This window comes from Aythya fuligula, chromosome 6, assembly GCF_009819795.1.
Source record: "Aythya fuligula isolate bAytFul2 chromosome 6, bAytFul2.pri, whole genome shotgun sequence".
Lineage (NCBI taxonomy): Eukaryota > Metazoa > Chordata > Aves > Anseriformes > Anatidae > Aythya > Aythya fuligula.
The window spans coordinates 8,975,832-8,989,061 of NC_045564.1; the positions used below are offsets into that span (position 1 = coordinate 8,975,832).

A 13,230-nucleotide genomic window follows, 5' to 3' on the forward strand; every position below is an offset into this window, starting at 1 on the left:
GGGGTGACAGTCGTGCATCAACCAGAGTAAAAGCAAACCCAGCAGTGCCTACAGAGCAGCTGTCCTTCTGCTAAGGGCAATACCAGCACTGCACATCCTCCAGCTGCGTGCGGGACAGTGTCAGCATATCAGAACGAGGGCTGCTCTAACACAGCTGAATTTAGCTGAAGCAAAGCACAGCGCTGCTCTCAAAACCACCAGCTGCCCGGGTAAGCGCCGACGCTGAATAAATTCGCCCACCAGCCCCCTGCTCCGTGAAGGTGAGCCAGAAGGGGATGTTGCTCCAGCTCCAGCCCTTCAGCTGGTCAGAGGGTGGCAGGGAGGTTTGTCCCCTGTATTTTGGGGCCAGAGGATCCTCGCCACCCGCTGCTCTCCTTGGCCACCTCAGGTGAACCCTGAGCTGGGAAGCAAAGCGCCCTCCTGCCAGTCACTGCCTCAGTGCCCAGATCAGGTTCCCCTTCGTGATTGGGAAGGCCAACTGCAGAAGCCAACTTAATACCTCAGAAGCATTAATTCCTCTTGCTAGGAGCACCCAGGGGATAATTGAGACCCGCACTGAAAGGCAGCGTTCCCACACAACTAATCACCTCGCTGATCTGCTGCTAAGAAAGCCTCTGAGAGGAAAATGAAGGCAAGCCTCCCACCGTTCCCAAGAGCAGGGGCTGATCTGAACATGCAGAGCACTTTATCTGCGCGGGAAGCCAAGCACCACAGCTTTACATGCAGCTGGTGTTCCTCTAGCTCTGCCGTGGACGTGTCTCCCACACCACGCTCCATATACACGCTGCTACACGGATGCTTTCAGAGCACGCCACGCACGGCTTTATTCTCCAAACCCCGACGCTTCAGGCTTGGCACAGCAGGTGCTCCTGGTGCGTGCAGCAGGGCACTGAAGAGGTTTTGTGTCCAGGACCCAGATTACGGGTGGCTACGATAACAACAGGGCCCTTGTTCGGGGCCGGGCACATCAGAGCAGTGGAGAGGACACGGGGACAGAGCCGTGTTTGTTGTCCTCACTGTCACCACCTTTCACAAACCTGGGGTTTCTCGGTCAGCCGTTACATCAGCTCGTCTCTGAAGTCACCAGTCTCTAATCAGCGTGCTGTCCTTGTTAGATAACACGGAAGAGGGAAAAAGCCTCTTTCAAACAGTCCTCTCCATTGCAGGTATGCCCCCCACTAAGAGCTTAACAGCCAACAGACCTCTGAGCAGCCTCCGGTCTTAGAAAGCACTTTCCTCTCTTATGGTATCACAAAAATGTGCTTTGCCCACAGTATTAGTGGCAGGCTCTGACTGACACGAGAGAAAAAAAACACCACAAAGTATTGGCAATGCATGTTATGCCACCAGAAGCATAAATGCAAAGGAGGACAAATGCATGCCAAGTGTGCCAGGGAAGGAAAACTGACAAAGCAGCAAAGGCAAATCTTGTGCTGAAAAAGCAGCGAGGAGAGCAGCACACCGCACGTGCCTCGGACTAAAAGCCCAGGCTCATCTGCTGGGTGAAGTGGCACGCAGGAATCTTACCCTGCAGATTAGGGAGTGGGAGGAGAGCCTTCTCTGCTCACTTCAGGCATTAAGGTTGGCTTAAACAGTGGTCTCCGAGTGTCAGTCCTCGAGGAGACATTTCAGCAGCACCCACAGGAGGTACTCCTACAGAAAACGCTCTCCACAGTTACCCCGAATGCTGCAGCTTTAAATTGTCTTGAAACATAACTGTTGGATAAGTCTTGGAAACAGGGCTTTAATAAATTTTATTGCAAGCTTCTACAAAAAAAAATAAAAAATCTCTGCAGTTTAACCTGGTAACCTCGCTAGAATTAACAGTTTGGTACTCGGAGAAACCAGCCAGCTCTCGACTTGTTCTGCTGTGAGTGAACAATAAATACCTGCACGCACACAAGTGTTTGACTCAGCACCAAGCACAGCCCTGCAGCAGGAACCAGACGGACCAACCTTTGGCTCTGCGAGCATTTAAAGAGCACGGCAGCGGGGTGGGGGCAGCACAGGACCCGTAGGTGCCGGGACTCCTATCAGCTACGTGCCACCACCTCTGACAGTCACCCACGCGGCTGAGCAAGGCAATTGGCATCTGCCTCTCCTGCTCTGACTTACTGCGTGCTCAAGGGTGCCAGAAAGCCCGCAGCAGCCTCCTGCTTAATCGCTTGCATCTCTGGTGGCTAGCAGCAGCAGCAAGCAGCGCAGAGCAAGTTCACGCGGCTGTGTTCAAGCACATCTGTGCCTTTCTCAGAGCCTCTCCACGAGGAGCGTTGCTCTGTCAAATACACGCGATTCAGGACTGACCACTGCCCTCGTCTTCACAGAGCAGTGTAGATCGTGGTTCCTGTGCTTGTTTTCTTTCAGAAAACATCCTTTACCTGGCTTACTTCCCTGTTAGACTTGCACGTGTGCTCTCCTTACCTTCCTCTCCCTGACAGCACGCTGCTGCTCGGCCCGAGATGGTATCAGGCGATGAGATGAAACCACCTTCCCAAACACACCTGGGATCCTGTTCCACCACCCAGCACTGCAGCAGCCTTCTGTCGCAGCTTTCCCACATCGCACAGCACAGTTCTTTCCTCCTAAAGCCGTCTATACCTTAGATTCCCAACTCAATTTACATGAACCAAAGGCAGGTCCTGCTCACCACCACCTAAACCCAGGCTGCCTGCCACGAGCTCCTCACCATACGCTCCTCTAAAAGGAAAAGGACTGGTCAATAATGTGGCTGATAACAACCACAATCTTAATTTCCAGAAGAATCACCTGTGCTGAAATTTCTGCTGTGCTACATTAAGCCAATCCTGCCAGAAGGAGCTTGGTATGGTATCACACACTCCCCACCATTTACTGGTGAGCTTTATTACACGGCTGTGACTAATCTTTGGGGCATTCCTCACATGTGGCTACTTTAACAGCTTTCTAATAAAACAGCTGCTCCTTCTACTACAGAGACTTCCATGATAGAGAACAAAAATCTCAGGTACCTGGTGTATTGGCACTTCCAGCAAGAAGAGCATGAGCTAAATCATATACACAGCCTCACAATGCAGAAATTATCCAATTATTTTCAAGTTAGGAAAAATGAAGGACGGATTAAGAAACATCTTTAATATTTGCTGGTGGGCAGGACAGGAGCCAGTCTTTAGTCCAAATCCAAATCAGTAAAACACCCTATTTCACTGCCAGCGGGAGCTATATTGCCATGTTTATAGCTTGTAATGGGAACATCTGGAAACTTTTAACCTAGGCCAACAGCATACATACATTCTCAAGAGATCCATGCTCCACCAGAAGCCTGTCAGAGCATGTACACTGCTTGAAGCATGAACAAGTACACGCACACGCAATAAATTTATTCATTGCTTTTTAAATCCCATAACTGGCTCTAAGAAGCCTTCTGAAGTGGTAGCGCTTAAAGCTCTGGTTGTTTGACATGTGTGAATGTGCTATTTATTTCTCTGAAGAGTTTGGGAAGGAAAAGGAAGATGGCAGACAGCAAGCTATCCAGACACCAGTATCACCACAGTATGTTCTCCGAAGAAGCAGCTGCCAAATCCCTTGTGCTGCTTGCTACTCAGGGTTTTATTTATCTGTGCTCTCTTTTATTATATTTGGAAGATATCTGTGGCAATGAAAAGCTTTGTGCAGCCATCCTCATTAGCTCTACCTTGCATCTGGGGGCTGAGATGAAGCTATGTGAAAAATCCAGGGAATATCCAAGCTTGCGAAATATTAAGCAAGTGTGCAGTCACAGCCTGTAATTTATGCCAGTGAATTACAAAACAGATTGTAGTGAGTATCTGGGTTAGCTTGCACTGAATTCCCTGTGTTAGCGTGACACCCTGTACCATTCCATTTCCATCTACATAAGATTTTCACCAAGTTTCCGATCAGTTATTTGTGGGAGCACACGGAACCTTTGCAGGCTTTAGCTTCCATACCAACATTTCAATTTACTAGGACGCCCTTTGCAGCAGCAGCTTTTAATCTTCAAGGGGTCATCAAGGCTCATTAGTGTCATCTGCAAATTAGATGGTAAGGCTGTCAGCTGCCATGACACCCATACTTAGTTCGCAGCCCAAACAAAACACCTACTGTTTGTCTGCTGGGGCTCCCAAGGGCTGCTGAGCAACTCCATCACACTACAGGCACACCAGGAGGCCTCATGGTACCAACACTCATCCACGGTGCAGCCCTCATGGCCGTGGGCTGGGCTACAAGGAGCATCCCTCAACAAGCAGCAGCTGTAGCACTAAAAGGATCCGCTCTTCTACGGGCACCGTGCTTGCAGCAGTGCCCCCCTGCAGCTCTTCCTTCTGGGGTGTTTGCAGGAACGTCCAACCCGGCTGCGGGGTGCTAAGGCACATCCAAACGTGCCTCAGCTCGGCGAGGCACAGGGCTCGGCACGGCAAATTGCCCACCAACTTCCATTCCAGGCTGTTCTGTTCCTTCTCTGCATCCCAAAGATCAGACGTATGCTGCTTCTTCCTGCATAACCCCTCCTCCAAAATCCTTACTTCTTCCCTTTCCATCAAAACTTATTTTACTTGGATAAATTAAATTATGATTGCTGTTGACCCTGCTAGGTCTGCTCTGCTGTTTCAATAAATCTCACTTCATTTTTGTTTACTGGACATCAACAAATGTAAGTTTTAAGCCCTGCTGCTTGTCACACCACTGGGTTGGTCTGCCCATGCTCCCAGCTCCATTTTAATGGCACAGTCTGAGCTTCTGTGGCTTCAAAACAAACCACTGCTCCCAGCTTCCTGGAGTGGAGAGAACACCACACAGCTCAGCTCCTACCCACCAGAACAGGAGCAGAAGTGGCTGTTTTGGTCTTCAGGATCATTCATGACTATTTCTACTCTGGAAGCCCATGATCTGCCCTCACACTGACACGTAACTTTGCTGATTGCACAAAAACAACAGTTTTTTCCAAGGGTTTTGAGCGGCTACACTGGGGATTTCATCCAAACGCGCTGGAGTAGGCAGTGTTTTACCAAGTTCAGTTTCCAACTGTCAGCCACCAAATTTTACCTCTACCCACAGCAGACCATCATTTTTATGAACAGGACAACCCCAATTTCACAGCAACGAAGTGACACGGCTTGCAAGAAGAGAGCCACAGGAGGGCCAGGACTCTCCCTCCCTCAGTATTCCCAAGGAAATGTTAGGAATTCACCCCCAGTGCGCACACAAACAAGCTGCATACCTTCAGGTTTAATATTAAACAATGATTACGAGCTAACTAACCACTGGTGTTTCTCTGGGAATTGTTATACTGGATTATTCAGTGAATTATTTTTCCTGGCCATTTTATTTCCTATCCTACGATAGCAAATAAAACTGAGGAGCACCAGCTCCGCTCGGACTGAGGTCTCAGCCAAGCAGAGGCTAGCCCTCTCTTCCAGGCTCTTGGATCATGCCCCCAGCACCGTGCACGTACCTCCTTCTGCTGCCGCTCCAGCTCCTTCATCCGGATCTCCCGTGCCTCTGCCCGCGCCGCTCGCTTCGCCGCCAGCCTCGCTTCAGCCTGTGGAAGGGAACACAGCGGTGAAATCACAGCCAGGCGCTCTGACGCGAAGCGCACTCGTTCAGCAGGGCCCCAGACACAGAGGCTGGACTCGGCAGGGCTGTAAACACACCTGTAGGAGTTAATTCCCTCCTGCAGGGAACGGCCCTGCCTTCCACAGCTTGTTGTGCTTCCCCGGCAGGTAATGCACCCGCGTGCGGGCACTACCCCCGGTTAGCAGCCGCCTTGAGCAGCGCCCCGTGCCTCTTTAATTACCATTTGTGGGGCTGGAGAGGAAACACTGCTAGGGAGAACACTGCCGGATTGATTTATTTAAGAAAGGCAGGTCTGGCTTGTTTATTTTTTATTTTCCCCCCCATGCGGTGCAATTGTTTTTTTTATTGACGAGTTAATTGGACCCACAGTAAACACGTTACGTGCTGTTCTTCCCGGCGGCTGACACGGTGTGAGCGCACAGGCGGGTGCAGCGGCTCGGTGAACGCTGCCTTTCAGCACAACTACACACCACCAGGGCTGGAACGATGGAGGCAAGGGAACGGGGATCCCGAGCAAACACACCGGCTCCATCTGAGCATCCAGACGTCGCCATTCAAGCCCAAAGCTCTCCAGAGGGGGAAACCTGCCAAGAACAGGCCTCCCACGAGAGCTATAGAGCTTCCTCATTTCGACGGGGTTGGAAGTGCCAGAACGGGCTGGGAAGGAACATTTTTAATAATCTGCTTTAAATCCCAGGCGAAAACAGGAAGCCTGATGTGCAAAGTCAGCTCGGCTTTGGTCCGGTGGGATTGCGAGCGGTGCATCCAGTGTGATTCAGGAGGGCTCAGCAGGGAGCAAGCGGGATCGCGCGCTCTCGTCGCTCTAGGAGGGCACCCAACTCAACTCCCCCGGCCCCAGAGCTGCTCCCTGTAAGCAAAGTACCTGTTTTGGCAGGAAAAACTACAATAATATGCAGGTCAAGCACACAGAAAGTCAGAGCACCAGCTCTTTCGCTAGCACTCCTAAACAGAAGGAAAACCAAGAGGAAAAATAAAGGTATCCTGCCCACCCCCAAAAAATGTTCAACCACTCAGACCAGCAGGAAGAGGGCTACAATTTTCAGGTAATAGGGAAGGGCTGGGGAAAGCCAAGCACAAGCTCCTATATGGGAAGTCTGAGATCCTGCAGCGTTGTACATCTTAAATCCTCATCAAAAATAACACCAAAGAATCTGAATTAGACAGTCCCTCGGCAAAAAAATAAAAAATAGAAAGTAAAAATAATAATAACAGGCACACAGCCAGCAGACGTGCTATATATCTATAGATCCTGGGGACCGTTTCAGCTCCCTGTTGTGCAAATGCCACACATAGAAATGAAAGGAGTTTCTAATCCGTACACCCCAGATGCCTTCAGCTTGAGAAACCACTTGCAACACCAGAAAACCTGCTCAGAGGGTAAAAGCGTCCACGGCAGAAAGAGCCGATGTTGGCTCGGCTCTTTTCGGCTCCTAGTCTGAATTTCGAGGCAATCAGCTGGGTTCTGGAGAAAAAACATAAACACACCTGTGTGCCCTACCAGGGACAGAGGTTCCAGGCTGTGAGGTCTGCATGTTTTTAAGACAGCTGCTGTATAAACATGCTCCAAGGCATACACTCAAGGTAAGGAATCACGGTGCTGGAAGAAGCACTGGATTGGCTTTACGTGATCCCTCTTTACCTGAAAAGAAACCTAAATAACAAGAGGGCGACACAAAGCCAGGGTTATTTGGATGTTAAAATGATTGTGGGTATCTTCCTTATGAATTTTAACAACCAGCCGATCTCCCAGATTAGAAAAAAACAGCTGTCTGTACAATGCAGCTGCTGTGCTTTACACACATCTGCATCTTCCCATGCATTCTCCTTGTACCACAAGGGCCAAAGGATTCACAGCCTTGCAAGCTGCACTGCACAAGTACACATCCTCCAGAACCGAGCACAACAATGAAACAAAACTTGGAAAATGAAAGAAAAAAACAATATTCCAAGCCCTCCCTGAGAAAAGGCTTGCCAGTTCCCTGGATACCAGCACTGACTGCAGTGATTTAGCTTTCTGAGCATCCCATTAAATGGCACGTTACGTATACATGTATATACAGGATACGATTTGGTTTTAGATGCAATCCGTGGGGAGCCTCCAATTTACTGTATTACAGCTTTGAAGCCCTCGCCTGCTCATACAGAGCCAATTTTCAAACCTTTAAGACATGCAGGAGTAAAAATACATTTTCCTTTAGTATCCCGGGTTGGCTCACGTCCTGGAACGAGCATATGTTTTTTATGAACTTTGTCTTTCCAGGCCCACATGGCTCCTCAGCATTAAGTAGCTGTCACCGCAAGCAAGGGAACAAAATATTCCAGATCCTTTTAAATAGCTTTTGAATTAGGATTTTCTCAAACTTAACAAATCCTGCCATTAGCACGTACCCTACCAGCACCTCTGTTAGAAGCCAGTGCAAGGTTATTCCACCCCAAGCAGTAACTAGCACTTCCAATTGACTCGCTCGTGTAGCACCAAAGCATCCCAGACGCTTTCTGGCTGCAGGGGCCACGGGAGGTCTCTGCTCCCAGCCCTGAGCAGTGCTGGCACCGAGCTCTGACCCCGCTGCTCAGGGTTTTGTCCACCTGGGTCTTGAAAACCTCCGAGGCTGGAGGCTTTGCAGCTTTGCAGGGCCGCTGCTTTGATGCCTGGCCATCCTCACAGAGACTTTTTTCCCCTCCTGCATCATGTCAAGACCCATCCTCTCCCAATTTGACCTCACCCCCTCCACGCATCCCCCATGAAGAGCCAGCCTGTTGGCTTCTCAGTAGCCTCATCTTACACAGCGGAGGAACAAAGGGCAGCCTTCCATAAGCCTGGTATTTTGCAGCAAATTCCACGAGTGAACTGACCCTTACATTTCAGACGTGTTCCTCAGGGTGCTGGGTGCTGTCTAGGTGATCACTGAATTGTTTCCAATCCAGCTTATTTCGTTACCTTGGGCAAGGTCAGTTAAAAAGGACTTTTTGGCACTTCAGGCACTTTGAGTTCCTTTGGGGGGTAAGCAAGAGCTCCCAAACACTCGCCTGTACCCAGAAAGTTGTCACCAAGGAGCAGCAGGTCAGCCAGCAGCACAAGGTCCACGTTTTACTGCAATGGTTCCTAGCCCTTCACGGCTGAGGCTGTCCACGAGCCTTTGGAGAGCATTTTCTGGCAGTTTTCCTGCACAAAAGCACAGCCAGGTGCTGCAGACACATGAAGGATCGCATCGTGACCTCCGCTGCCACTACGGACTTTAGGCAAAGGTGTAAGAGGGTCAGATTTATTCTGCACCTCTTCCTCAAAAGCAGGAGCACGACTCAGCTTGTCTCGGTTCAGCAGACCACACACTTGGGCTGCATTTTCGCATTAACAGCTCTCTGCTATAAATACCTCGGTTTCTTGCACAGCCTGCAAAGCACGGCGTGAGCTCGGCCCTTCTCCCCGTGCTGACTGCCCCAAAACAGGCTCTGCCTGAACGGCCCTGGCCTCCCTCCAGCCCCAGCACTGCCAGAGCAGACCCGAGTCACCTCGCCCGTACCCCAACAAGGGCCACAACGCTGCTCAGCACACCTCCAGCGGCGATGGGTGCAGGCAGGCTTTGAAAATTCGGAGTACGAAAGCTAAAATGAGAGTCTCCGGGCTGCTAAAACAAACAGCTATTGAAGGGATTTGAGATGAGATAAATCAAGACCGAAGGAAGCAAATCTTAGAACCATCTAAAATTCACTGCCGACTCCGTGAGTAACGCAGGCCTCATCAGAAGTGACAGATCACTGGCAAAAACAGACGAGTAAGAACACAAAGCCTAATTGCACTCATTAAAGAGCTTTTGTAACTCCCTTCTTACGAAGCATTGCGCATCTGACAAAGATTGCTGGCGGCTTCAGCTGAACCGTGCATGCCATCCAAAAAAAACCTGCAGGGGCTTCATGCAAAGCCCCGTGGGCAAAACGAGAGGAGACGGCAACCCCGCTGCCGAGAAGAGCGTGGAGACCCACAGCAGCTGAAAAAGAATTGCCTTATTTCAGGGAAGTCGCTGGAACTCTGCAAGTACACATCCTGCATTTTTGTCATTTCAGTGCAGTCGCCCGCAGTGATTTATAGCTGCAGACGCCCTGCGAAGTGCGTGTTGCTTTTGTCTGTCCTCCTGCTCTGCGCCCCACAGCCCTGCTTAACGCTGGGTTCAGTGTTCAGAGGAAGATCCAGCCCTGCGCAGCAGATCCTTATCGTGCACGAAGGAGTTTGGCACCTTCGGCCCTGCGACCTGCTTCGTTACCGCCGTGCGACACCATCCAAGAACAAGCTGGACACCAGCCGGGCAGGGCCAGCAGCGTTTCCTCCCCCTGTTTGCCCCACGGGGCTGCGGGGAGAAACGGGAATATCCACAGCTGTGGGGTCAACCCGTGCTGTGCCCAGCGCTGCTGCACGAAGCACAATGCTGGAGGAAGCGGGGACTTCCCGGCCCCGAGCACGGCGTCCTCTCGCCCGGGGAAGCTGGATGTCCATTATCGTCCCGACGAGAGAATTATGGAGGTGCCTTGGTTAGGTAGAGGCTGATGACACACATCCTGAAGGTGTGCATTCGCGGAGCTTTTCCTTTCTGCAGCGTTCAAGGGTTCATTGTTACACTGGAAGCCCCAAGAAATAGCCAACAAAGGCAGGAAATTATGCTGCTTTTTTGAGCACTGAAAAAAAATGATGTGGACTTACCACAGGGCTACACGCATAGAAGGTTTCAATCTATACAAAGCTCTCCTTAAATCCAACGTACTCAAAATGATCTGCTTCTAAGGCTAAAAATTAAGATTAGGTTTGTTTTTTGTATTTTGCGGAGGGCTGAAGCGTTTGTTAGCTTGCCAGCATGAAACCATATTCAGAAAGCTCTCTGATCCCAACGCCGCAGACATTTTAAGACATATGTTTGCCCGACTAAATGATACCTGCAAGCCCTGCAACAGCTATTACATATTTCTGTAACAGCTATTCTCAGGCTGAGTTGCTTGCCAATGTGCCCAAGACAGAGCCAGCAATTGGCATTTACTGTGAGCACAACTTTTCATGGGTGCTGCCATCCCGCTCCTGTGTGCTGCAGGTGAAAGCTTTTTCCTGAAGCGTTGCACAACGGTTCGCTCCCTTTACGTCAGTCACATGCTTCGTTAGCCAAAAGAAATCTGATAAGGCTTGGTGTACTTCTCAGAAAGGTACGGCTTATTTGGACAGGCAGCACCTGACTTGCTGTATCCCCACAGTGCAGCAGGCGCACGAATTCACTGCAGGAAACCCGCAGCTCTGCTGTCCTCTGCCTCCCCTCTGCTCCAGCAACAAGTGATGGAAACCAGCGAGCCCCAGGAGCTGCCCCTGCATTATCACACGCTCCTTCGCCCTGAAATGAGGCTGTCTGGAAATGACTTCTGTGGTTAGAGGTCACTCACCTGCATTTTTTTGCAGCCGAGTTGGGATTATAAATAAATACACTTTGCACCATTTAATCATCTGATGGCAAGCCTGTGAATCACGCAGGGATTGCTCAGCCCACATCCTGCCCAGCTTACCTTTCTCTTCCATGCAAATGGCTCAGAGGGCAGCAGGTTCGCCTAAATATAAACCAAGGATTCCTTGCTAACCACCACCCTTTGGGCAGAGAGGCCCATTAAGGGCTGGTCTGACAGCTCCCCTCTGAACCACGGGGTGACAGCGAGGAACGAGGAACGGGGAGAGCGACAGCTCGTGTCAGCAGCTGAGAAATCCCTCCTTTAAAACTTCATGCAGGCTCGGGGCTGCTTTGAAACTTGTAGGAAGCACAGACCCAATTCAGCTGGTGTATCTGCTCCCATACCAAACTGAGCAGCGAGCAGCTTACATTTTTGTGCCTTATTTTTAAAAAGCCTTCAAAAATTCCCAGCCTTTTGCAGAGCTAGCTGCCTGTGACTGTCAGTCAGGGGCAAAACCAGGCACCTTACTAGCTGTAGAGCTGCTGTGAATTACACACGTGCCCAAAATAAGGCTAAATTCTCATAAACTGTTCCAAATCATAGAAAAAAAAAAAAAAAAAACACATGTAAAAAAGCCACAGCACTTTCTCTAAGCATCCACGATCATTATGCTTGAATTCAGGCAAAGGCACAGGCAGCTGGGGCAGAAACCTGTAGGAAGCAACCTCACAACACAGCGGAGCCGAGCAGCTCGATAAATGCCCAGGAACCTCATGGTATCCAGGGGACTGCAAAATACCAGTGGGACTACAGGCACAGTCCCTGCTGGGCTGAAAAAAAATAACAAACCACGAAGGTTTGTTGTTGTTTTTTTTTTTTTCAGGCACGTTCAGTGCAAACACACACCAGCACGAGGGGAGCTGACTGAAGGCTGAGCAGCCCAGGAAGAGCTGAACGAGTACAGGTGCTTCCCCTGCCCCTGCCCTGCTGGGATTTTGGGGCTGGGGCAGCCGGGGAGCCCTGGGCAGCACTGCAGCCCTCCCTCTCCCTCCCTCCTTCTCCCCCCCATTTGCCTTACCAGTTTCTGAGCTTCTGGGCTCAGGCAGTCTGCTTCCGTCTGCATGGCCGCAGCCTGTTCTTCTCATGAAAAACCGAAAGAAAAAATTGAAAGTGGTAACATAAATCCCCAGTGCTAATCGCTAGCTCCCTGCTGGGGGGCACGCAGCCCTCCTGGCGTCCCACGGGTGCCGGCACAAAGCTCTGACACCCAGGGGACGAAGTCCAAGCCTGGTTTCTTGCTCGCTCAGCGGGCTGCCGGCGCTCGGCTCTGAGTCAGCAGCGTGCGCGCAGCAGCGACAGGCAGCCACAGCCCCGTCCCGAGCCGTCGGGCTCCATCAGCAGCCTCAGGATGTCACGAGCAGCGCAGCAGCTCGCCCCAGCGCGCCTCGGGGTTTCCTCGCGGGTGGCAGCTTCCATCGGGCGCGGTGCCAAAATCTCCCCCAGACCCAGGCGGCTTCGGTGAAGCAGCTGGTGGCAGCGCTGCCGTGAAGCGCTTCCCCTCGGCAGATTACAGCAGAGAAAGGGTTGTGAGGGTGGTTTCCAAGCTCCCCGGGCTCGTAACCTCCTTGATAAACAGCAGCAATAACTGAAACTCCCTGCTCAGCGCATGGCCGCCCTCTGGGCAGCACATCCAAGCCGCGTCTCTGAGCACGCTGCAGATAACACCCAGCAGCACCTGAACAGATCCCTATGTCTACCTATTCACACAGCCAGCATTTGCATCTCAGAAATAAACCACCTAACGGCGGCTAATTTGCTGCAATTATACCAAAACGGTGTGCAGGGTTGTGGGGAGCTGAGCTTAAAACGAGTGATCTGAGCTGGATGCTCCAGCACGGGCTGGATTCTTTAGGAAATAGCAATTACATGCTAAATAATAAAAATAAAAGCGAACAAAAAGCATTTTCTAAGTCTCAAGGTGCTGCAGCGCAGGAATAGGGAACGTTGGCTGGACAAAAAAAGGCAATTGTGTGTTTCAAGAGGTCTTTGGTGATGAACTAGATGGGACTAAAACGTGCTGGGGAGACACCAAAAAAAATCAGGAAAAGAATTAGAAAACACAGGTGTTTAAGCAGCACTAAATGCGTCAATGCCTCAAGACCCACCTAAGAAAATTCGATGAATAGGGCAGAGACCCTGTCTCCAAAGATGTTAGTGCCACCT

The 13,230-nt window shown here is 50.7% G+C and overlaps 1 protein-coding gene across 8 annotated transcripts in view; it reads right to left on the reverse strand.

The window, feature by feature from the left end:
* The window catches only part of LRRFIP1 (LRR binding FLII interacting protein 1), a 99,943-nt gene that overhangs the window by 51,914 nt on the left and 34,799 nt on the right, over positions 1-13,230 (reverse strand). For 5 of the 8 annotated variants that reach the window (XM_032190258.1, XM_032190256.1, XM_032190254.1 and 2 more), the window contains exon 2: positions 5,450-5,536. In XM_032190258.1, the coding sequence (XP_032046149.1) occupies positions 5,450-5,536 (87 nt within the window). Of the gene's footprint in view, positions 1-5,449; positions 5,537-12,085; positions 12,176-13,230 lie in introns of those variants that run through there. The other 3 variants (XM_032190257.1, XM_032190253.1, XM_032190259.1) reach the window with 2 other exon arrangements.